This window comes from Peromyscus eremicus, chromosome 3, assembly GCF_949786415.1.
Source record: "Peromyscus eremicus chromosome 3, PerEre_H2_v1, whole genome shotgun sequence".
NCBI classification, from domain to species: domain Eukaryota; kingdom Metazoa; phylum Chordata; class Mammalia; order Rodentia; family Cricetidae; genus Peromyscus; species Peromyscus eremicus.
Genome location: NC_081418.1, coordinates 142,765,168 through 142,790,687, shown reverse-complemented (window position 1 = coordinate 142,790,687; position 25,520 = coordinate 142,765,168). Strand labels below are relative to the sequence as shown.

Sequence of the window (25,520 nt, the reverse complement as noted above, 5' to 3'; positions counted from 1 at the left end):
AAAATAATGGACCATAAGAAGGAATGGAGTTATACATGGTATAACATGAATCAACCACGAAAAGTTTAGGCTTAGGTAAAAGATTAGGATTAGGTTAAAGAAGTCAGATGCATTAGATACTAAATGATCCCATTTATACAAAATATCTACAATGGATTAATCCACTAGGACCTCAGGTCCATGGCTGCAAAGGGTTGTTTTATGGTCCAGGGTTCTCTTTTACGGTGGTCACATATTCGTAGTTAGAGATGACAGTTGTGTAACGTTGTAAATATACAATGCCTCTGCTTGACATTTTCAAATGATAGATTTTTTTCTGAAGTTGTTCACTTCATGTTACATGAATTTCACCTTAACAAATATAAAAACAACATTGGGCTGGGCATGTAGAGAACTTACCTCCCATTTCTGAAGCCACGGGTTCAATTCCCCAGCACTGCAAAAGAAAAAAAACAGCCTCAATTACAACTTACTGTAGCAAGAGCCTGAACTTGTGAGACTAGCTTCTAAAGTTACACTTGAGAGACCCAGGGCCTCACCCAGCCACTCTGCTATTTCTCCTTATTTCCCTGTTTTGGTTTTTGTCCTAGGACTGAATCCTGGGCCTAGAGTAGTGGTTCTCAACCTGTGGGTTGAGACTCCTTTAACAAACCTCTATCTCCAAACATATTTACATTACAATTCACCTTTATTTTTTTGTTTTTGACTGCTGGGATTAAAGGCATGTACCACTACCACCCAGCTTACAATTCATAACAGTAGTAAAATTACAGTTCTGAAGCAGCAATAAAAAATAATTTTATGATTGGGGACCACCATAGCATGAAGAACTGTATTAGAATCACAATATTAGGAAGGTTGAGAACCATTGGCCTAGAGCATGCTAACTCTTAACACATAGCCTGCTGCTAAGCTACAGCCACCTAAGAATACAATTCTTTAGCACTACTACTGGAGTAAATGTCTAAGTTAAATGTTAAAGTACCTTGTAAGTTGTGAGTAATAACACAAGTAAAAGAAAGTGGCATTAACAACACTCTGAGGGCCACTTTAAATTATGGACTGTCTACCATACAGTCATCACTGGCTGGTTTATTCTGTCTTTTGACATGAGGTCTTTCTATGAAGCCCACGCTGGCCTCCAACTTGCAGTTTTCCTACATGATGGCAGAGCAGGCATATACCACCTCACTCAGCCTTAGCTGGCTTTCATTTCAGGGTTTAGGCTCCTCTGCCACAACACTTGCTGATTAGTGTTTTTAAAATGACATTAGTGCTTCACTTGATTTCAAGTCACACGGCTTAGTGGTTGACACACACTCTACCTTGAGATGCTTGCTTAACAGGCATGCTCCTGTAGTTGGTACTCACACAAATTGGTGTTAGCCTCTGTCTTCCCAGCTTTGGGATGCCTGCTTGAGTTCTGCTGAGACTTGTTCTGCTCCTCTCCAGTGAGTAGGGCCCTTATTTCAGAAGGGATTTTCCCTTGGTCCATTGCCATGCACCATTGCTTGTACTGAAATATTTAATACAGTTAAGTAAGACGCTAAGTCAGAGTTCAGGCAGCACGTGTGGAAATCCTAGACACAAGAGCTCCCCTGAGGGCTTGGCTGTAGCTCACTGCTAGAGCACTTGCTGAGTATGCAAGAGGCCTTGGGTTTGATACCCAGTACTGGGTGTGGGGAGACTTGTAGTGATTTCCTTTCTCTAGTAAATATTCACTAAATAACTACCAGTAGTAGCTGTACACATTACTATTACATGTATGAGAACACACACACATTCTACCACAGTGTACACTATGGACTTTGGGGGTATACGAAGTGAAGCAAATCAAAGATTCTGCCCTCAGGCAACTTATACTGTAGAAGCTAAATTAATCATTATTAATAATGACATATAACAGATCAAATTCAGCATAAATATCAATAGTAATGTATTATAAAAAATAAACTGAATAGCATCACCTGGAGCATACTTACTTCCCTCTCTTAATACCCTTATTACTTCTTTGCTTTTGTGCATGGGTATGTGTGCACACGTGCATGTGTGCATGTCTCGCTCACTGCACACGAGTTTGTGTAGAGACTAGCAGTTGATGCTGGGTGTCTCCCTGAATCACTCACTCTTCTTTTTCCCTTACTGGGAGCTCACTGATTGGCTAGATTGCTGGCCAGCTGGCTCCCGGGACCCTCGTCTCCCCTGCCCCAGTACTGGCTGTAAGTGTGTACCACTGTACCTGCTATGTGGATTCTGGGGATTGAACTCAGGCCTTCATGCTTGCATGGCCAGTGAGTCACCCAGTCATCTCCTCAGTGCCCCTTTAACATTGTACTCATTACTATTGTGTGTGTGAGCTTACATGCCACAGCATTTATGTGGAGGTCAGAGGACAATCTGGTGAGCTGGCTCTCATCTTCCACCTGAACATGGCTCTTGAGGCTCAAACTACTCAGGCTGACAGGCTTGTGTGTGTTAAGTGCTTTACTCCACGAGTCATCTTGACCATCCCTCTTTTTAAATTCTTGGGGCTTGTATCAGTTGCACATGTGGAAGTCACATAAGACAGCCTTGGTGTTAGTCCTCTTCCACCTTAAGACAGGGGTCACTTGCCATTTGCTGCTGCACAGGCCAGCCTAGCTGGCCCCTGAGCTTCTGGAGACTGCTGTTTCTGTCCTTCATCTTGCCAAGGAGCACAGGGACTACAGATGTGCACTGCCATCGTCCTGCTTTATGTGGGTCCTGAGGATCGGCCCTCAGGCACCCTGCTCACTTAATCATCTTCTCAGTCCGGCATGTTTTCTTTTTAAACATAGTCTATTCATAGAGTCCAGAGGCTGGCCTTGAACTCCTGATCCTCCTGTCCCTATCCCCCAAGTACTGGGATTCCAGGCATGTACCACACACCCAGCTTCATTACTTTCTGAAAAGCCAGCTTTGCAACAGTCATGGTAGTAACATCTCCTCTCTCACCTGTTACCTCATCCCTGAGTTCACAGTTAAAGGGTTTTAATTATGTTTTCTACTCTCACATTTCTACAATTGCAATAAACTCTGAATGTAAAGTAAATAAATTCATGGGAACACAAGTGGCAGCCTCCCATGCAGAATCATGGACTATGATGTGGCTTTTCCCACTTAGCAATGCATCATGAGCATCCCTCTCCATCAGTAAATACATGTGTGCACTGTGATTTTAGGGGACAGGTCCTCGGTACCCCAGGTACTAGTGTCTTGCCTCAGCCTTCTAAGTGCTTCCCCAAACTTGGCTGTATTGTGATCGCCCCACACTGGTCACAAGTAGTCTCATATATGAATATAGTGTGATTTATAGCAGAACAATCTGCTAGTGCTCTTTAGTCTTTATTTGGGGGTGGGTTAAGATAGGGTCTCATGTATTCTAGATTGGTTTCCAGCTCATTAGATAGCTGGAAATGACCTTGAACTTCTGATCTTCCTGCCTCCTCCATCTCCTGAGTGAGGACTACAGGCTGTGGCATCACACCCATTTCATGCAGTGCTGGCACCAAACGCAGAGCCTCCTGCATGCTAGATAAGCACCCTACAGCTAAGCTGTATCCCCATTGTTTTTAACTTTCATCCCACTTACTACAGTGCCATGAGCTGCATGTGGAAGTCAGAGGAAACCTGCAGGCACTGGTTCTGTTCTCTCCAGCCACCGGGCGGGTTAGTGGGGATTGAATGGTCATTAATCTTGGTGGCAAGCACCTTTACCTGCTGAGCCATCCTATCAGCCCTTTGTACATTGTTTTTTTTTTCTTTTATTTTCTCTTTTTAAAAATGGGATCCTTGTTTTTTTACTTTTTTTTTTTCAATTTGGGAGAGCTACAGCTCTTTTTTAAAGGTTTATGTAATTTATGAGTACTTTATCTGCATATATGCCTATACACCAGGAGAGTGCATTGGATCCCATCAAAGATGGTTGTGAGCCACCATATGGTTGCTGGGAATTGTACCCAGGACCTTTGGAAGAGCAGCCAGTGCTCTTGACTACATAGCCATCACTCCAGTCCCCATTGTTTTTCTATCATAAACAATACCTTAATGTTCCCTCCCGCACTCTATTTAAAAAATGCCTATTTTCCTACAATGTGGCATAAAAGACTAGCATTCTTTCTGGCGTTTGCCAGTGGGACAGGTGAAGACTGGTATAACTGCTGTTTCACTGTGTGCCCCCTGACAGCCAAGTTAGGAGGGGTGTTTGTCTTGCTGCTGAAAGACTTTACCATTTCCAGTTCCTCTCGAAGTGCACATATGGCTCTTTCCCGACTGGACACCAACTCCTCCAAGTACTGGTACCTCAGCTTTTTCCTGGCCCGGCATTCTCTTGCACTCTGTCGGCTCCGCTCAAGTTTTGCTTTCAAGTCAATTTTGGCTGGCTTCCGCCCTCGTTTACCAGGCTTTTTCACCTTGCCTCCAACCACCTTCAGCAAGAGAGAGGGGACATCAGCTTTTCCTCTTAGTTTTCTTTATGAAAAAGCAACTATGGTGGCCTACTAGCAAAGAGAATGTTTATAAATAATAAGGAAGTGAAGCCTACAGAGCCAAGAAAGCATGATCCTGTCTCACAGTCTTTCTAGGGCCCCACTTTTTTCATACTTTTGATATCATGAATGTGAGATAAGGTTCATCAATAATAATAAAGTTTAAATAGTTTAATAATCAACTTTATAAGCCCTATGAAGATGGATATTTTAGAATTTTTTAATGTTTTTAAATTATGTGTGTGTTGGATTTTGCATGTGAGAGCAGTTACCTATGGAGACCAGAAGAGGGTGTTGGGTCCCCTGCAGAAGGAGTTCTGTGTACTCTGACACAAACGCTGGGCTCTGAACCCATTTCCTGTGCAAGGAGAGCAGTACCTGCTCTTAACCAGTGAGTCATCTCAGTCACGTTTATTGCCTTGAGAAAACTAAAATAAGTAAAAACTTCAAAATCTGGGGCTGGAGAGATGGTTCAGAGGTTAAGAGCATTTGTTGCTCTTGCGGAGGACTCAGGTTTGATTCCCAGCACCCACATGGTTGCTCACAACCATCTGTAACTCCAGTTCCAGGGGATCTGACATCCTCTTCTGGCCTCCTCTATCACCAAGTATGCATGTGGTACACAGACATACATGCAGGTAAAACACTTATACACATAAAATAATGAAATAAAACTTTTAATTTAAAAAAATAAAAAAATTAAGTTTATCATAATGTCTTTTAAAGTTTTCTGTGTGGGGCGTTTTGCCTGCACAGTTGGTATAGCACATGTATGCCTGGTATCTGCTGAGGTCAGAAAAGGGCACTGGATCCCTTGGGGCTGGAGTTAGACAGTTGTGTGCCTCCATATGGGCACTAGGATTCAAACCCGGGTCATCTGTAAGAACAAGTGTTTTAACCATGGAGCCATTTCTCCAGCCCCAGTTTACCATGATTTTAACGTAAGAAAGTGAACAAACAAGAACTTCTTTGCTGGGTCTGACTACGAACAGGTTTTATCTCACGTATATTTCAAGATTTTTTTTTTTTTTTGAGGATGGCTGCTGAGAGTTTATTCTTTGTTTAGTGCAAGGCACAGCTATGGGGTCAGAAAAGTTCAGTGCTGGGAGAGAAGGGGCTCTCTCCAGCTCCTGCTGGTGCTGGTGCTTTTAGCAGCCTGCTTAGTTTACAGGGTGGGGTGGGTGAGTGGGGCTCTGGCCTAGTACCACCGAAGCTTTGGGTTGGCTGGTGGTTCTGCCAGGTCAGGATGGGGCCCTGCTGTTGGCCTGGCCAGAGAACTGGCTGCTTCTTCACGGTTTCAGGAGCCAGGCCACAGGTGATCCTGATTCTGGAGGCTTGGGGGTGGAGGGGTGGGGTGGGGATGCGGGGTGGAGGTGGGGGTGGAGGGAGGATTCTGCGAGTGCTCAGGAAACTTCAATACTGTGGCCATGAATGGGAGGATGGGCTTCCCGAAAAAGCTGATCTACTAGTGGTCCAGGTCAGCCTTGGAGAGATCCCAGTGGATGGGCCTGGTGTCTCCAGAGTACTAAGCACCTCAGCAGGAGCTGTTGCCGGATGAGGTGCCCAGGCGTCGCAGATACTGGTCATGGGTAACCAGGAGCGAGCCACTGGAAGGTAGCTGCCATGCTTCAGAGCCTGTACACTGTGGATATCTCTGTGGTGGTCACAGCGGCAAGGCCTGGGGCCCTACGGTGCAGAACCCATTTGCAGGGATAATCCACTGGAGGCTGCTACTGGACGACCTGTGCACACGTACTTACTCACTTTTTATTGTTAAGATTTTTAAATTAGATAAAATATATAATGCCTACATTAAATCGTATATAGATATAAGTTAATATGTATCCTAAGTGACTTAGCTATAAGTTCGCTCTTCAAATTTATTGAGCCCATAGGGAGAATCAGGAAGACCCTGAATTTTTTTTAAAGCTTTATTTTAAGAGTATAAGTGCTCACTTTGGCAGCACATATACTTAAAAAAATGGAATGATACAGAGAAGATTAGCATGGTCCCTGTGCAAGGATAACACGCAAATTCATGAAGTGTTCCATATTAAAAAAAGAAAGAAAGAAAATGAGTGTTCTATCTGCATGTACAACTTTATGCCAGAAGAGGGCATTAGATCCCACTATAGATAGTTGTGAGCCACCATGTAGTTGCTGGGAATTGAACTTAGAACCTCTGGAAGAGCAGCCAGTGCTCTTAACTGCTGAGCCACCTCTCCAGACCAACCCTAAAATTTTCAGGAAACGTTCCCTCCTGCCTTTAGAAGCCAGCAATCATTGCCCCAGACTGTCTCGGGTTTCTACCTGCTCCCAGACTCACACTCCAGATCTGCATTTACTTACTGCACAGGCACAATTATTAGGAGACAAAGACATTTAAACTTCCTCACAGTTTGGTTCTGAAGCCAAGTCACACTCCAGCAATGCCACTCTGCGCCTTTCTTGGGGAAGTCCTGTTTGGACACAGTTTTTACAAGCCTCACAACTCAGAGCTCTTTAATTCTCCACAATTTGACTGTCCATCTCTTCATCTGACAAGACTGAATGATGCCCCATTTTCCCTGAAAATCACCCTCATGGAAAGAGTGGAGTTGGAGCTCAGTGACAGAGTGGGGACTCAGAGGTAGAATCCAACCTTGTATAAAGCCCTGGGTTCAATCCTCATCTCCACCCATACAACCACTCTCAAGAATGCACATTTATACCCTCAATATACTGAGTGCTTTTAAGGCAATTCTAAAAGAGAAGGTATAAAATGAAACACCAGCAGTTAGTCACTACAATAAATGTAAAATCTGCAAGGCAATAAAACTAAAGGGAAATATTCATTTGTTTATCTGAGACCATTAATAGTATCACATACAAACAATGCCAAGCACACTATAAAAAGCAGATCACCAAATATAATGGTTAAAAATTTAAAAACCTAAGGCCAGTGTTGTGGCACACACCTTTAATCTCAGTATACTCTAGGAGGAGGTAGGTGGACCTCTGTGAACTTCAGGCCAGCCAGGGCTACACAGTGATCTTGACTCAAAACCAACCAACCAACCAAAACAAAACAGAAACAAAAAAAAAACAAAACCTATTTATTTATCTACTTATTGGTTCTGGAGCTCCAAACCAGAGCCTTAGCCCTAAACACCAAAACTAACATCCTCCATACTTTAAAAACAAATAGGCCATTTTTATGCCTTTATCAAATTCCACTTCTATGCATCTAGAATCTTACAGGATACCTTTGAAAAGAGACAGGCTAGTTCATAGCTGTGGGGAAGACAGTGTCATTTCCACTACCATATTAGAAGCTGGCAGTGGACTGGAGTGATGGGTCAGTGGTTCTAGGATCAGGGTTCAATTCCCTGCACAAACATGGAGGCTTATAACCATCTATAACTCTAGTCCATAGGGATCCAGTGCCCTCTTCTGGTTGATGCGGGCACTGCATGCACTTGATATACATGCTGGCAAAACACAAATATTAAAAAAAATTTAAAAGCTAGTTACTTTCATACTTTTCTCTGGTAAGTTTTAACTTGTCAAAAATTGGTTCTTTGAAAACTTTTCTGGTCTGTATCATCATGTTTATATTCCAGTATAACCAGAAAGCTTTCCAGGGCCAAATATTTATTAGTAGTTGCAGAATGGCCTCAGTGACCTCAGCATTATGCAATTTTATATGATGTTTATATTTCGTAAACTATACAAGTTAAAAACAATATTTTGAAACAATCCTGCATTGAATTTGTGATTGCTACAGTTTTCAGGAAGCAATATAAAGGGCCAGGTTTGACAAAGCACAGAGGTATAGAACTTGCCCAACATGTACATGCAATATATAATGCCAGGCATGGTAGAACATGCTGTATTCAGGAGGCTGAGGCAGGAGGGCTGCTCTGAGTTCATGATCAACCTCAGCTACAGAATGTGACCCTGTTTCTAAAGATAGACACAGACAGACGCAGACACAGACACACACACACACACACACGGAGAGGAAGGACAGAGCATATGTCTATAATCTCAGCACTTAGGTAACTAAGCAAGAAACTCAGGAATTTGAAGGCAGCCTGTGCTTCCTTCATAGTGAGACTTTATCCCCATAAGAATGAATGAGATGACAGAGAATAAAGGTGCTCTTTGTATAAACTTGATGATCTGAGTTCAATTCCTGGATCCCATGGCGGGACAGAAGGAGAAAATCAACTCCTAAAAAGTTGATTTCTGACCTCCATATGCATGCCATGTCACATGTGCACTCTTGATCTCTCTTTTCTCATATACACCTCAATAATAATTCTTTTTTTTTTTTTTTTTTTTTGAGATAGGGTTTCTCTGTGTAGGTTTGTGCCTTTCCTGGAACTCACTCTGTAGCCCAGGCTGGCCTCGAACTCACAGAGACCAGCCTGCCTCTGCCTCCCCGGTGCTGGGATTAAAGGCGTGTGCCACCACCGCACAGCTACAATAATAATTCTTTTTAAAAAAGGCAATCTCTGTTATGTTACAGTGCAGGTGAGTCAGCAATCATACAGTGCTGCATCACTCCTTCACATACTGCTGCTCTAGTTAACTCATTGATGGCTGCTGTTGAAAACAGCCATCTCTGCCAGCAAGAGAACAGAGTATACAACAGAGTTCTGAGTTAAATCTAGCATAGCCATTACACAAATCATAATTACCTATTTAGCTTTCATAGTAAAATATGCAGTTACTGTATTCCATTTATTCTTTGTATTATGGGCATTTTGCTTGCATGTATATCTGTGCAGCACTTGTGTACCTGATGCCTGTGAAGACTAGAAGGTGTTGGGTCGCTTTGGAACTGGCGTTAGAAGCAGTTGTGAGTGCTGAGAATCAAACCTGAGTCCTCTGGAAGAGCAGCCAATGCACTTAACTGCAGAGCCATCGCTCCAACCCCAGGTATTCCTTTCTTAAAGCTGAAAGGCATAGTAAATTAACTGGGAGGTTCTGTACTTTATGTTATCAATACAATTAGATTTAATGGTATATAACCACTACTTCTCTAGCTTAACTGCTTCTGCAATGGGCCACAGTGTCTGCTTTCTGTAGCAGCCACAGTCTGGTATTTAAGTACACCAGCGCTCTAGAGAGTTGTTAGTATCAGAGGATTGTTGTAACACCCGAACTTTATGCATTTCATAAGCCATTGAAGTATCAATGGGGGGATGGTTCAATGGTTAAAAGCATGCACAGCTTTTGCACAGAACTTGAGTATGGTTCCTAGCACCCACTTCAGGCATCTCACGGCTACCAGTAACTACAGCTCCAAAGAGATCCCAAGTCTCTGGCTTCTGTGGGCACCTATACACACACGTGCACACCCCAACACATGCACAAAATTTAAAAAATAATATTTTAAAAAGTATTGACTTTGTTTCTTTCTCTTTCTAGCTAGTTAGGATGACAATATAGACCAGACTAACCTCACATCTGAACGGATCCTCTTGCCTTTGCTTCCTGAGTGCTGGGACTTACAGACTTTCATCTGTGAACTATCTGTTTATAACATCTTCTCTTTTAGCTGAGTGTGGTGGTGCACACCTTTAACCCAGAACTCGGGAGGCAGAGGCAGGCAGATGTCTTGAGTTCAAGGTCAGCCTGGTCTACAGAGTGAGTTCCAGGATAGTTAGGGTTAGGGCTACACAGAGAAACCCTGTCTCAAGAAACAAAACAAAACAATTTTTTTCTCTTTTAAGTCAAACTAAAATAAAAATGTCATGACTTTTAGAAACTAAATACCTGGAACAATATCATAATTCTGAGTACACAGTAATAAATATTTAGTGTGATAAAAATATTTCTCAATAATCAGAGAAGACTGGGAAATTAGAAAACTATTTTGAGAAAACAGACTATTATTTCTGCCTCTGAATGAAAATGAGAAACAGACTACCAAATCTTTTTTTTTAATAAAGATTTATTTATTATGTATACAGCATGTATGACTGTAGGTCAGAAGAGGGCACCAGATCTTATTACAGATGGTTGTGAGCCACCATGTGGTTGCTGGGAATTGAACTCAGGACCTCTGGAAGAGCAGTCAGTACTCTTAACCTCTGAGCCATCTCTCCAGCCCCCAGAATACCAAATCTTACACGATGTAACTAAAGTGCTGCTCAGAGGACATTCCCCATCAACGTTAAAAAGAAAGTTTTAAAATCAATAACCCAACTTTCCATCTTTAGTAGCTAGAGAAAGAGTAGAAAATCAGAGCCAAGGCAAAGACAGATGGTAATGCACGCAGGGGAGCCCTTGGCAAGGCAGCAAAGCAGGCTCAAGGCAGAGTGTGTTTGTGGGGGGACCTCTAACAAGCAGTCTGAAGTAGTTCTAAGAAAATCAGAGGAAAGCCAGTTTCAGGTGACTGCCACTAAGTTATACCAACATTTAAATAACGAACACTTAGGCTGGGCATAGCGGCCCATGTCTGTAAGCACTTAGGAGGTCGAGTTCGAAGGCTCTTCCAGGCTACACAAGACCCTGCCTCAAAACACAAAACCAAAGAATGAACACTAACCCTTCACAAACTCTCTCAAGAAATCTAAGAGGAAAGAACATTTCCCAATTCCTAGAAAGAGCCAGGGGTGGTAATCCTAGGATTCAGGAAGCTGAGGCAGGAAGATCACATATTCAAGGCCAAGCTGGGTTATATAGTAAGACTGTCTCCAAACAGGAACAAGGGGCTGAGAATGTAGTTCAGCTGATGGAGTACTTATCTAGCATAAAGCCTGGGTTCAACTCCCAGCACCACATAAACTGAACATGCTAGCACATGCCTGTAATCCCAGCATGTGGGAGGTATAGGCAGGAGGATTAGAAATTCAGTATCATTCTTATCTACAAATTGAATATTAGGTCAGCCTAGGCTACATGAGACTCAATCTCACAAAAAAGTGAGGGGGAGCCAGGAAGATAACTCACAGGTTAAGGGTGCTTGCTGCATAATCACTAGTATCAAAGTTCAGATCCTGGCACCCATATATCAAGCAAGGCATTTAGTGTAGGCCAATAAACCCCAGTTCTAAGGGAGGCAGAAAGAGGAAAATCACTGGTGCTTGCCAGCTTCTAGTCTGGCTGAAAAAATACAAATCCCAGGTTCAGAGAGAACCCTAACCCTGAGTCAGAGAGAGACCCTGCCTCAAAGGAATAGATAGAGAGTGATAGAAGAGGATATTAACATGTGCAGCTGCACACACATACACATGCACACTGACACAAACACTAATAACTAAGTCACAAACAACAAAACAGAAAACAAACAAACAAAGCCCATACGACTGAATTCAGTAACATAAAGAGGACTCTACTCCTTGACCAAGAGGGACTTATCCTAGGAATAAAGATAAGTTTAACATCTGGAGATATTTTACAAAACACTATATTAAGAGGGAGGGAGGGAGGGAGGGAGGGAGGGAGGGAGGGAGGGAGAGAGAGAGAGTGTCAGTCAATCCAGTGTCAAGAGTATCCTGGGTTACATGAGACAATGTCAAATAAACGACACCCCCCCCCCAAATTCCTACATAGATAGTCAAGTTTTTTTCAAGATTCAATTTTCATTCTAATTATACTTATTCACTTCCTTTATATAAAGTACAAATACAGCCTTATCCAAAGTGATGAAAAGTTACAAAACTTTTTATAGTATAGACTATACAATAAGAGCACACACACAAAGTACCTCTGCAGACAGATGTCTCAACTGCTGCCTTGGAAGCTTTCTCAGTCGAGGGACCCTTCCTCACCAATTCTGTGGTTAGAGAAGTGATGAAATTGAGCTGAGCAGACCCTAAGTGACAGGGGAACTTCAGCAGCCCTGCTTAAACACCAGCTCCTGTGATGCTGGTGACTGGGAAAGCAAGACCTGGCACAAAGGGCACCTGAGCCTACAGGAGCAGCACCTCCTCTTCATCCAAGGTGTCATCTGCACCACATGGGAGGCAGTGGCAGCCTTCTCCTGTAGGGCTGAATAGCCACAGGTGTGGCCGAGACCAAGGAGGCAAACAGCAGTAGCAGTGATCCCCTGGCCATCAATCTGTCCTCCACCTGTGTGTTTCCGCATCTCTTCAGCTTCACCTGGATTCTCAAATTCTACATATGTGCAGCCTTTGGAAAGACGAAGATGCAGCCTTTTTTAAAAATTTATTTTATGTGCATTGGTGAGAAGGTGTCAGATCCTCTAGGAGTTACAGATAGTTGTGAGCTGCCATGTGGGTGCTGGGAATTGAACCTGGGTCCTCTGGAAGAGCAGCCAGTGCTCTTAACTGCTGAGCCATCTCTCAGGCCCTGGATGCATCCTTTCTATAGGTACAGCAATCGTTTCGATTTTCCCACAGATGGAATACATCTTCATGGTGGGTTTAGGAAGGGCTCTGCCTTGTCCTCTTTCAGCTGATTTGGATTCAGGGCAGGAGTGCCCGTCTCGTGCAGGCATTAAGGAACCAGGCAGAGTGGCTGTGGGTCATCCTGGAGCTTCCCGAGCCCCTGCTCAGGCCCAAGCTGCAGCTGGACGCTGAGCTGCACAGGGACCTGGTGCTGTTATCTGCACCTGAAGCGCTGCGCCTCTTCAGTCCTGTCCCTGGCAGTGCTTCTTGCTTGATGCCTTTAGCCCCAGCTTTAGGGCCGTCACGGGAGCAGTCCTTGGGTTTGGTAAGAGCCCTAGCAATGGGCTTTTTATTTCCTTTGACTCCTTGAAAGCTCTTCTTCTTCATTCCTGATAAATCCATTATCTTCTTTTGAAGTGTTCACCGCAGCCATACAGCCTCACTTATCTGAACTCCCACGTCTAACTCAAGTCTCAGAAGAAATCCCTAATTGATTGCAATTAGGCCAAAGAACAGCATCCTCCAGCAGCTGCCGCCTCCTCACACTCTCAGAACTGGTGAGCAACTCAAAAGAACTTTTTTTTAAGTCTAAAGCCTTTAAATGATAAAACTATAGAGCAAACACAGGGAGAACTTTCTTGGTCTGATAAAGATCATCTAGAAAACACCCACAGCATCATAGTTGTTGAGGAAAGACTGAATGCTTTCTGCCAAAGATTAGAAGTGAGACAAGGATCGTGTCTTCTCTCACCACTCTTAGTCAACAGGAAAAAGAAACAGAAGGCAATTCAGATAGAGAATGAAAAAGCCAAATTTTCTGTCTTTAGATAACATGATCTTGCATGTTGAAAATCCAAAAGAATCCACACAAAAACTATTGGAGCAAATGAATGAGTACAGCAAGGTTGCAGGACACAAGATCTACATACAAAGAACCATTGTGTTTCTAGTCTATTCACTATCAAGGAAAATCTGAAAATGAAAATAAGAAAGCAATTTTGGGGCTGAAGATAGAGTGGTTATGAGCACTGTGGCTCCTGCAGAGGACCCAGGTTTGATTCCTAAAACCTACATGGCAGCTCATAACATTTGAGCCACTCTAGTTCCAGGGGATACAACCTCCTCTTCTGGTCTCCTCAGGCACTGCGCACATGGTGTACAGACATACATGCAGGCAAACACCCATACACATAAAATAAATAAATCTAAAAAACCGGCAAACAAGCAATTTGATGTGCAACCAACTCTATTACCGCCATACCCACTGCTCTCTGCAGGGTGCTAAAGCTGCAGCCTGTTTCTTTTTCATTTTTTTTATACAGTCCAGGTCCTTTATATCTTTTTGTCTATTAGGCCATGAATTCATATGGAATGGGCTCCAGCAGGTCAGGCTCCTTCCCGTTAGTCCTCACAAAGTGTGCTTCTTGGTGGAGCAGGCTGACACTTCAGCTGAACCCAGGTACCCTTCTCTTTGGCTTTCTTTTTCTTCTGGTCGTTTTCCTTCACCCACTTCAGGAAGCTCTCTCAGCTCTTAAAAATGCTTGATGTGCTCAATCTGCACATTAATTCTCTTGGCAAAAATCTTGCCCTTAGCTTGCTTGTTTACAGTGATGCCCACGGCATGCTGGGTAACGTCGTAGACTCTTCTGGTTTTGCCTTGTTTACACTCATGGGGCCTTCCCCTTTGAACAGTGCCCATTCCCTTGATGTCTATAATGTCACCCTTCTTGTAGATTCACATGTACATGGCCAAGGGGACAACTCCACGTTTCCTGAAAGGCCTAGTGAACATATAGTGAGTGCCCGTCCTCTATCCTTTGGTGTTTGCCATTTTGGCCAGTTCCTGGAAGATGGTTGCTGTGCCCAAAAGGAAAGTGTTTCTTTTCTTTTTCTTTTTTTTTTTTTTTTGGTTTTTCGAGACAGGGTTTCTCTGTGTAGCTTTGTGCCTTTCCTGGAACTCACTTGGTAGCCCAGGCTGGCCTCGAACTCACAGAGATCCACCTGGCTCTGCCTCCCGAGTGCTGGGATTAAAGGCGTGCGCCACCACCGCCCAGCCGGAAAGTGTTTCTTTTTATTCACATTTATTTATCTATTTATTTATGTGTGCATGTGCATGCGCCATAGCATGTGTGTGGAGGTGAGATGACAACCTGTAGGAGCTGCTTCTTTCTTTCCACCAGGAGAGTTCTGGAAATTGGTCTTAGTCAACTGCTGTGGGATGTTCTGTATGGCAAATCTGTTGCTGATTAGTCAATAAATAAAACACTGATTGGCCATTGGCTAGGCAGGAAGTGTAGGCGGGACAAGGAGGAGAATAAAGCTGGGAAGTGGAAGGCTGAGTCAGAGAGACACTGCCAGCCACCACAATGACAAACAGCATGTGAAGATGCCAGTAAGCCACGAGCCATGTGGCAAGGTATAGATTAATAGAAATGGATTAATTTAAGCTGTAAGAACAGTTAGCAAGAAGCCTGCCATGGCCATACAGTTTGTAACCAATATAAGTCTCTGTGTTTACTTGGTTGGGTCTGACAGCTGTGGGACTGGCAGGTGAGAGAGATTTGTCCTGACTGTGGGCCAGGCAGGAAAACTCTAGCTACAGTCAACTATATCAATGAAAAACAATTAGGAATCTAGAATAAATACTCACACTCATGGTCAACTCATTCTCAGAAAGTACAGGTGGGTGTAGCTCACCAGTTTAGCACAGGTACATGTTTTGAAAGTGTAAGGCCCTGGGTTTAATCTCTAGCTTCCTAACCCCCAAAATACCAAAATAATTTATTATTATTATTAATTGTTGTTTTGAGTCAAAGAGTCTCATTATGTAATGCTTGCTGGTCTGGAACTTGATATGGAGATGAGGCTGGCCTCAAACTCAAAGATCCACCTGCTTCTGCCTCCTGAGTGCTGGGACTAAACACATGCACCACCATACCCAGCTGACAACAAAAGTTAAAGGAGAAAGAACAGTCCCACTAATAGAGTTCTAGGACAGCTGGGTAGCCACATGAAAAAGAATTGTATTGCGCTTCTAACCCATGTTGCTGGCCCTTCCAGTTAATTTTTGTACATGCGCATACAGATACAGACATACCCCCCAAATAAACAATGTAATAAAATTTAACTACAAACAAAGGGATGATAATCATAACTAAAATCATCAAACTCTTTGTGACTTTTCACTGGGCAATACTTTCTTAGCTGTGATATTGCAAACATAAAGCAGTCAAAACCATTACTCACTGAACTTCATCAAAATTAAAAAGTTGGTGCTTTAAAGACATTATCAAGGTAAGAAGACAATGCACAGTAGAGTAGAAAACATTCATATGTCATATTTAAGGTAAAGGACTTGTACCCAGCACATTGAAGAACTCTCCAAAGTCAATAACGAAAAGACAACCCAATTAAGAGGGTAGTAACGGCACTCATAGCCTCATGGGATAGGATGGGACATTGGTTAACACTGATGAGCTAATGCTGACCTGCTGTCAGCAACTGGAGTCCATACTTGAGTTCATGCTTCTGTGCAAGTCTGTTTTGACAAAAGCACACGACCTGACAATGCAGTGTCACACAGTCCTCCCCTTAATGTCCTCTGTGCCCCACCTACTCCTCTCTCCACAGTTCTGCCTTTCCCAGACTGTCACACAGAAGTACCAGCATGCAGCCTTTTCATTGACTTCTCTTGCTTAGTAATTCGCATTTAAGGCTCCTGGAGTCTTAAACAACTCCATGGAACCTTTCATAGCTTCATATGTTTCTCTTCGTTACTGAGTAACACTGCACTGTGTGGATGCATTAGTTTGTTCATAAGATGAAATATAACAGAACTAGTAGCAATTGCCATGTAACACTGAACATACTAAAAAGGAATTTGTATGTGAAGTGAATTTATGATACATGAATTATCTTTCAATAAAGCTGTGATTAAAACAACAGCAACGCCAGGCAGTGGTGGCGCACGCCTTTAATCCCAGCACTCGGGAGGCAGAGCCAGGCGGATCTCTGTGAGTTCGAGGCCAGCCTGGGCTACAGAGTGAGTTCCAGGAAAGGCGCAAAGCTACACAGAGAAACCCTGTCTCGAAAAACAAAACAAAACAAAACAAAACAAAAACAAAAACAAAAAGCAACAACGTAGGGCAGACAACGTGGTTTGGCCGGTCAGGGGCCTGAGTTCAATCCTTGGAACTCACATGGAGGAAGGAAAGAACTTCCCACAAGTTTTCCTTTGACATCTGTTAGTGTGCAGTGGCATGTGCACACCCCCTTCTACACTGAGGCAGACACTTTTTTTTTTCCGAGACAAGGTTTCTCTGTGTAGCTTTGCGCCTTTCCTGGAACTCACTTGGTAGCCTAGGATGGCCTCGAACTCACAGAGATCCGCCTGGCTCTGCCTCCCGAGTGCTGGGATTAAAGGCGTGCGCCACCACTGCCCAGCCGAGGCAGATACTTTTAAAGGAAAATGAAGAGTAGAAGTGAAGGATCAGGACAGCACATGGAAGCTGGTACAGTGCACATGTGTGCTCTCATCCCAGCACTCAGGTGGAGGCAGGAGGAGCAGGAGTTTAAGGTCACCCTCAGCTACACAGGGAAGAAAAAAAAAGGCACATGGACTGAGAATACTGCTTAATAGAGCATCTATTTAGCATGCACAAAGTCCTCATCCCCATGATGGGATGTATAGACACAGAAACTTATGAGAACAAATGTTATGGCCAGGAGAACCCAACATGTTTTAATTAGGAGTCTTAAAAAGCCAAGAATTGCCATGTGTGGTGGCACATGCCTTTAATCCCAGCACTCCAGGGCCAGAGGCAGGTGGATCTCTGAGAGTTCCAGGCCAGCTCGGTCTACAAATGGAGTTCTAGGACAGCCAGGGCTGTTATACAGAGAAACCATGTCTTGAAAAAAACAAAACAAAACAAAGTAAATCAATAAGTAAATAGGTAAATAAACAAGCCAACAGAAAGTAAAAACTCTGCAAGGCCTGAGGATACTATAGATAGCTCAGACTTCAGGGAACAGCTCTAACTTCTGCAGAAGCCAGGACGTGATTGTAGTTGTGTGTTTTGTAGGAATTTCTGGGGCGTCTCAAAATAAGAAACCCTAATCCTATTCCAAAGACTCTTAAGATGTTGTTGTTGTTGTTTACCTCCAGTCTTTTGGAAGAAAGAGGATTTTTTTTTCTTGGTTAAACCAGGATGCGCATGAGAAAGCACTATTTGTCCACTCAGGCTTGAGTGAGGCACCCTCCGTGCTATCTCATGACACCACACCCCTTCACACGAACACTTCCATCCTCATCTTTTTCAGATAAAAAGGGGAAACCCAATCCTTTATTAAAAAAAAAACCAAAAACCCTTTATTTGCATATTTTTATGTTGAATTTGTTCCTGTGCCACAAGTTTTTGTGTCTCGGTTTCTTCTGGAATGTTTTCTTTGCAGCCTCCTCCTCTGGCTTTGGAACAACTTGTTCATTTTCAGTGAGGATCATCTCATTGTGGCGGGGCAGGGGAGCTCATTTGTGGGTTAAGGACATATCTTGGGTGCTTTGTGTTTGGTGACTAGAGAATCTACATCTAAACCCTTGAGTTCAGCATTGCTCTCTGTTCTTTTAACCATGTGCAGTAAAAAGTCCAGCACTCTTTTTGGGTCACTGACCCTGTGTCCAGTCTTAGTGTTTAGCCTGGGCACAACCACCAGCTCTAGTATTACACCACCAAAACGCACACACTGCTTCTTTAAAGTGACATCTTTCAGACACTTGGTGGCTTTTCAGATATGCACATCTTTGATGCCTGGGCAGTTTCACAGGTGATCTTAAAGTAAATGTGAAGACTTGAACCTTTAAAATTTTTTTGTTTGAATTATTTTTTATGAGTATGGATGCTTGCCTACATGTAAGTCTGTGTACCACATGAGTACCTCATGCCCTTGGAGGCCAGGAGAGGCACTGGATGCCCTGGAACTGGAGTTACAGGTGGTTATAAGTCACCCTTTGGGTGTTAGAAATTGAACCCAGGTGCTCTGGATGAGTAGCCAGTGCTCTTAACCACTTGAGTTTTCTCTCCAGCCCCTAGATTTGAGCCTCTTGGTTTGCATGATTTTCTGAGTCAAGAGTACAGTGAACTATTTCACAGGTCACCTCAGGTGGCTTACAGGAAGAGGCAGAAATTTATTCTTATGCTCAATAAACACTTTAACCAAATACTGTAAAACTCTACTTTGCCATCTTTTATGCATTTATTTACATTCAAATGCTCTAGTGCTTTTTAGTTGGTTGTTTTTTGAGATTGCCCAGGCTGACCTAAATTTACTGTGTAGCCCAGAATGTCCTTGAACTCACAACATTCCTTCTTCCTCCGTTTCCCAAGTGCTGGAATCACATCTCTAACTATAATGCTCCTTAAGGCAACTCAATAAAGATCCCATTGTTAAGAGAAGTGGTACCACAACCTCAACCAAGAGAGAAAGGGCCTCACCTCACCTTTCCCTTGGAAACACACAGCACAGCTGTACTACCTGCTGGTTAGAGACAGCTGCGTCCCAGCCACTGTCCTTCTCCACCTTCAAGAAATGGCAGGAGAGTGGCTCTCTCTGGGGCTCTCAGGGACTTCCCTCACTGTGTGTCACTGTGTGGCTTAGGACTTTTTTTTAAAACAAGAGTTTCAGAAAGCAAGAGAGTGTAACCACGTCTTCCTGTTGCTAACCTTTCTGCCAGCTTCTCCTATCAGGAGAAAGAAGAAAACGTAGCATCTCTAAACCCAGCGTTAACTCTCACATCCCCTTTCCACCTCAGGTCTATCCTGGGGCCACACAGAGCTATTCTGTTTGACCCTGGAGCTAAGTAGTACTGTACAGTTAACACTGTGCGGACCTTAGCAATGCCTGACTGGGCTCAATGGTCTACACTTACCATGTATGCTTCTCTGCCATTTAGTTCTTCCACAATGGACATGGTTTGTTGTCTGCTCTATCATTACTCTGCTGAAACTGCTCTTGCTGAGTGTGGGTGTGTATTTTTTTCTTTCCTTTTTTTTTGAGGCAGGGTTTCATGTGTTCCCAGGCCAGCCTCAAACTGACAATAACCTTCAACTTCTTTACTTGAGACAGGGTCTCATTACATAGCCATGGCTGGCCTGGAACTTACCATGTAAATCCTCCTACCTTTGCCTAAGATTGAAGGCTTGTGCTACCATGCCTGGAATTCCAGAAATCTTGAACTTTTGGTCTGCCTGGGTTGTGAGATAAGGGTGTACAGCACCATGCCTGACCATCACCCTCATTTTTCATCTCTTGGCTGTAGTTACCGTTCTAATTGTCTGCCTCACCCACAGCAATGAAAACTCCTTTAAAATAGCTACAAGTGCTTACTAATTTCCAGCTTTACTGCCTACTACAGGTACACTGTAGGTAGACAAGTACTTGATAAATTAATGAACAAGCAAGCAAGCTTTCCTGAAGCCCTTAAAGAGTAAAACATCTTAAATAAGATTTTACCTAGTTTCTGTTTTGTTTTATTTTTTGAGGAAGGCAAGGAGGAGTGAGGAGGGTCTTGTGTGTCCCTGCCTAGCCTTGACCTCCAGGTATAGCTGAGGATGGCCCTGAACTCCTGATATTCCTGCCTCTACCTCCAAAGTGCTGGAGTTTCAGGGATGTGCCACCATGCCTGGATCTGGTTTCTAACTTAACTGTGGAGGTACCCAAGTTCATGGACAAATTTCCTGTATAAGTTCATGGACAGAAAAGCAGGTGCACAGACATCTACTGCCAGACGTATTCAGATGTGCTAGCTCTTCTATCTTGGTGCTGTGGAAAGTGTTGCTGGAGGAGGCTAGGAACAGGAGCAGATTGCTGGCTTACATGACACTTCTAGGAGGAAGGCTCCAATGTGGCAGAGGATAGCTAAGGGGCCATGGGGAGAATGTCGGGATTTGAATGTCAGGGTTTTGTTTTGAAGTTAAATCTCCTTACCACTGCCTATTTAGAATTACTATCAAGGACAGAGACCCTTGATGGGTACAAAAGGTTAGCAGAGAGTGAGAAACCTCACGTCTACACAGTAGTGTGTAGCACAGGGCGGAGAGAAGGAAGGAAACGGTGACCCATATTAACACTGTGGCCAGTAGCTGACGCACTCCTTCAACAAAGCTGTCCTATACTGTCGGACTGGGCAATACTCCTCAGAGGAAGGCAAGAACACATCTGATTTAGAATATTTCAATAAACATAAAAGTTGAAAAAAAACCACAAGAACCTATGATTTAAAATAGAGTATCTCTATTTTCTTTCTTCCTAGTGGAAGATGCACAGGAAGCCTTAGAAAGTGACCTTTGTCACACAATGCAAGGACAGAGCTCAAGTTCATCTTATGTCCCATCATGCTGCTCTTGTCCTGTCTGGGGTATAGGTAAGCACAAACATGGCTACAAATGTCACTTAGCAATGACTAAAACAAGGATGTCAGAACCCACAGATGTCTCTGCTTGGTAATATGATAAGGTTGTGTATGCTGAATACTGACTGTGTGTGAGAGTCAGTCCTAACCACTCTTAGGTGCAACTTCTCAAACCCAGTCTGAGCAAGCCTCCAAGGAAGGGAGTGGCCTCATTTAAGACTAGGTAGAAGATCAGAGAGCTTCAGTAATCTAGCTAGCTTTTCCTTCCTAACAAACCTAAGAGGACTCTAGGAATTTGATTCTATTGTTCAGTACTTTCCCATGCCCTCCTTCCTAGGTTTTCAATCTAGCAGCGAGATTCTAGCTTATGATCTACTTTTTTTCCCAACTGCAACAGTACATCTGCACTGGCTGGTGAACACACCGGGGGCACATTAGTTAATGAAGCCCGAGTACATCAGGCAATCTTAATGTCACTGTTTCAAACAATCACTATTATGTAGCATTTTTAAGTTATACTACTAAATAAAATTTTATATTTAAATAAAATTGCCTCTAACCCCATTATCACATGCTAGTTTCAAAAAGAACCTCTATGGAGTTGGGGATATAACTTAGTTGGTAGAGAGCTTGCCTAGCATGCACATAGCCTTAGGTTCAGTCCCCAGCACCACATACACCCAGGTATGGTAGCACAAGTCTACAGTCCTAGCACTTGAGAGACAGAGGGAGGAGGATTAGAAGTTCAAGGCTGTCCTTCGATTCATAGAAAACTGGGACGCCAACCTGGGCTACCTGGGCTACAAAAGACTCTTTTTCTAAAAACAAACACTCCCCTCGAAAACAAACAAAAAACTGTATGTGGGTTTTTTTTTTTTATAAATAAAGTAATTCAAAAATCACATGTACTTTTGTTTGAAATTACTGGAGACCTTAGGAAGGCTGTTAAATACTTCAAAGGTCTGGGAAAAAAATACAACTGGAAATTACATCCTGTGAAAGTCTCCAGTTGGGAAAGGTGAATACTACATTCTTTCAGCATCCTCGAGATTATTTTCTGGGAAGGATAATGGATATAGTTTACAGCCTTCATTTCAGAATCAACAGTGAAAGATCAAGGTAGCAAAGACTGGAAAAATATTTTCTGGAAAACTTTCAGAACTCTCCCTTTCTATTTTGAAAATACCACTTCCTGTAAGAGGAGGGGTTTGTAATTACATAAGCCATTGGTTCTCCTAGGTGTGTCCAGGAGGCAGATTACAGTGCTGGGCTCTCCTTTCTATCACTCTTCTCATAGCCTTCCACATAAAAGGGAAGCGTTAATAAAGAATAAAACAACCAGCCAAGATAAACTGGACCCCCCCCCACACCTGTCTGAGGATAGGCGCAACAAAAAAATTTAATAGCAACAGAATTTTGTTGTTATATATATATAAAGGGTCCTAGAAGAAAAGCTCTCCCAAGGAATATAACAGACTATGAAGAATTAGACTTCGGAAAGCATAGGGAAGAAAGCTTTAAATATTGACAAAATGTATGCCAGGCATGAGGTTCCCGTTGGACATCCCAACCTTGGCAGGTGGAAGAGGCAGGAGGATCAGCTGAAGATCATCCTCTGCTATTGAGAGAGTTTGAGGCTAGCCTGGACTACATAAGACCCGGCTCCACAAAAAGAGACAAACTGATAAGTTTGAATCCTTAAAAGGCCCAGCTCCCAGACATCATAAAACATTAATAAGGAACTCTCTGACCACTCCTGTCTTCATGAAATGTGAAGCACGAGTAATATGAGAAGACAGAACCACAAGTCTATTAGTTATCCCATAATGAGCGCTATTTTATAGTCATAGAAAGTGCGCTAGCGATTAAAACATAGCTAGAGATGGGGCACTAAATTGGATTAAAACGGGAAAGAAAATACTGTTTTTCTTAAGATTTCTAGAGGTTAGATTACAGGCTCTGGCCAGATAGCAACAGGAGCTAAGCACCGTTCCAACCAACCACAGGAAAACAGCTCGGGTTGGGGAGGGGGGAGTGAACTGATTATATGAATGGGGCATTGAGTGAGCGAGGCTGAGGGAAGGAGGGAAAACCACCAAGGGTGATTATGGTTCAGGATGCACTAATTAATCTCTCCCAACTGGAAAACGCTGGGAGGGGGCAAGACAGAGCAAAAAGAAAAAAGCACGGTAGTTTCTTCACTTATTTCGACCTGCAGGTCAGGGCTTGCACTCCTTGGAACCCCTAGCAAACACGGTGACCCCGGGAGTGAAAATTTTGCAAGGGAGAAGAAGGCCTTTGCTAGAAAACTGCAGCCCGGTGCGCCCCAATGTCCTGGCGGGGTGCCAAGGGCCCGAGGCACACTGGTATCTATGGCAGGTGTTTCGTGAGTGCTCGTGGACTTCTGAACTGAGGCTGGGCGGCGGGACTACGTGCGGCGGCGACAAGCAGGCGGCGGCGGCGGCCAGCCCAGGACTTACCTTGCTGTCATCCATCTCCGCAGACAGGCCGGCCCGGCCTGGCGCCCTCCCGGCCCTCCCCCGCCTCAGCCGGCCAGGCCCGGCCCCCGCCCCGGGGAAGAAGGGGATATGGCTCTGAGTGCCTCCTCCTTCGCCTAACAGTTCGCTTCCCTGAAGCCACGGTCACGGGGACCCGGACCAGCTCAGGAATGGCAGAGCGGACCCTGGAGGCTGCCCCAGGCGCCGCCCCACTCGGCCACCGCCTCCTTCACCCGCCCCATGACAGGCCCCCGGCGTGTTTACAGAGGTGCTGGCTGGCCGCCCAACCCAAGGGGGCGGGGCTCTGCTGGCCAATTGGCCTCTTCGGCCGCCATAGCACTGCGGAATTCTGGGAGTTGTAGTTTTACTTCTCATAGTCGCTGAGAGGCTAACTGGAAAGGGAACTACGACGTCCAGGTAGCCTCTGCTGGCTTGTATGTTTTCCTGTGGCTTAGGAGCGCCCTGGAGGCGGACCTGGACCAAGACTACAACGCTTAGTCTTAATAATGTTTTGGTTGCGGTAGGGTGGGACGTTGCAGAGAAGGGAGACAGTTCGAGGCCCTGCAGAGGCCGAGCTGGAGGTGGAGAACTGGAAACAGGCCCTCTTCTGGGAAGCTAGGGCAAATGCTTTTCCTTCTCCCTGCGCCGGCCCACGGTAAAGCAGGGCAGCTGCTTTGGGAAACAAGTGGGCAGTGATCCATTTTGTAAGGAAATGTCCAGAATTGCACAACTACAGAGACAAGGCCGTTAGTTGCCAAATTCTGGGACTGAGGAGTGCCCGAGGAGGAGAGGAATTCTGGTTTCTTCTTGCAGGGGTGAAAACGGTCTGAACTGATTTTGGTGATGTCTGCACGGTACTATGAATAAGCTAAAAGGTCTGTTACTGAGCATTTCAGTCAAGTTATAAAGAAAACACCTGGGTGTCTCTTAAATCAGTAAGCCACTTTGTTAATGGTTATTATCGGCTTCTCCTGGGCTTTGAGAACTGGCCAAAGATTGTGATTTTTATCTATTACTTCTGAAAAGCCTTGAGCTCGTACTTTACAAAGACTTCCAAAGTACCCTTTTCGAAATTCGACTGAGGTGGCACTCCAGAAATTAGTACTAAATATCTAGGATATATAGTTAGATTTGTATTTTAGGTGTGTGTGTCTGTAGACGTTTGTGTGCATGTGTCATATGCATATGTGTGTGCACATGCATGTGTATGTGCATTTGTGTAGAAGTCAGAGATGAACCCCAAATGTCCTTCTCCATATTGACCGACATTTTTGACCCAGGGTCACAGGGCTATCTGGCTAGTGAGCTCTCTGAAGCGATCCACCTATCTCTGCCTCCTTGGCACTGAGGTGACAGGTTGGGGGCACAGCTTTTTACATAGGTCCTGGGGGTCTGAACTCATGTCCTCATAATTGTGCATCCATCCCTGTAGCCCTCTCTCCCTTCTTTTTCGATAGAGACTAGAACTTAATATGTAGAACAGGCAGGCCTCACACTTGAAGCATTCCTCTGGCCTTTGCCTCCCAAATGCTGGTGTAATAGGTGTTTGCCACCATTCCTGGCATAATAAGACATACTGGTTAATTTTTTTCAGTTGTAAAATTTTTATTTTGTGTATGGGTGTTTTGGATGCATTTCTGTCTGCACCCCATCTGCATGCAGTGCCCACAGAGGTCAGAAGAGGGTGCCAGAACCCTTGGAACTGGAGTTAAAGATGGTTGTGATCCACTGTGTGGGGGCCTGGGAATTGAACCCACGGTCTTCTGGA

General features: G+C 44.0%; 1 protein-coding gene, 1 non-coding gene and 1 pseudogene across 2 annotated transcripts; 1 reads left to right on the top strand and 2 right to left on the bottom strand.

Moving 5' to 3' along the window:
• Positions 1-320: 320 nt before the first annotated feature.
• Positions 321-24,042, bottom strand: Crebl2 (cAMP responsive element binding protein like 2). The gene is made up of 4 exons (XM_059256964.1): positions 23,735-24,042; positions 4,248-4,445; positions 1,372-1,516; positions 321-436 (listed from the first exon to the last, which is right to left on the bottom strand). Exons 1-4 carry the CDS (start codon positions 23,747-23,749, stop codon positions 423-425), a joined length of 372 nt encoding a protein of 123 aa, XP_059112947.1. The 5' UTR covers positions 23,750-24,042; the 3' UTR covers positions 321-422.
• On the top strand, positions 6,454-6,563 carry LOC131907507 (U6 spliceosomal RNA). Its single transcript, XR_009378416.1, has one exon. It is a non-coding gene; the product is annotated as a U6 spliceosomal RNA (small nuclear RNA).
• Positions 14,050-14,681, bottom strand: LOC131906175 (large ribosomal subunit protein eL21-like; annotated as a pseudogene).
• Positions 24,043-25,520: the final 1,478 nt, after the last annotated feature.

Coding starts and splice junctions, on each gene's coding strand:
- Crebl2 (XM_059256964.1), bottom strand. Junction 1,517..4,247: donor TTCGAGAGGAACTGGAAATG/GTAAAGTCTTTC, acceptor TAAATATTTCAG/TACAAGCAATGGTGCATGGC.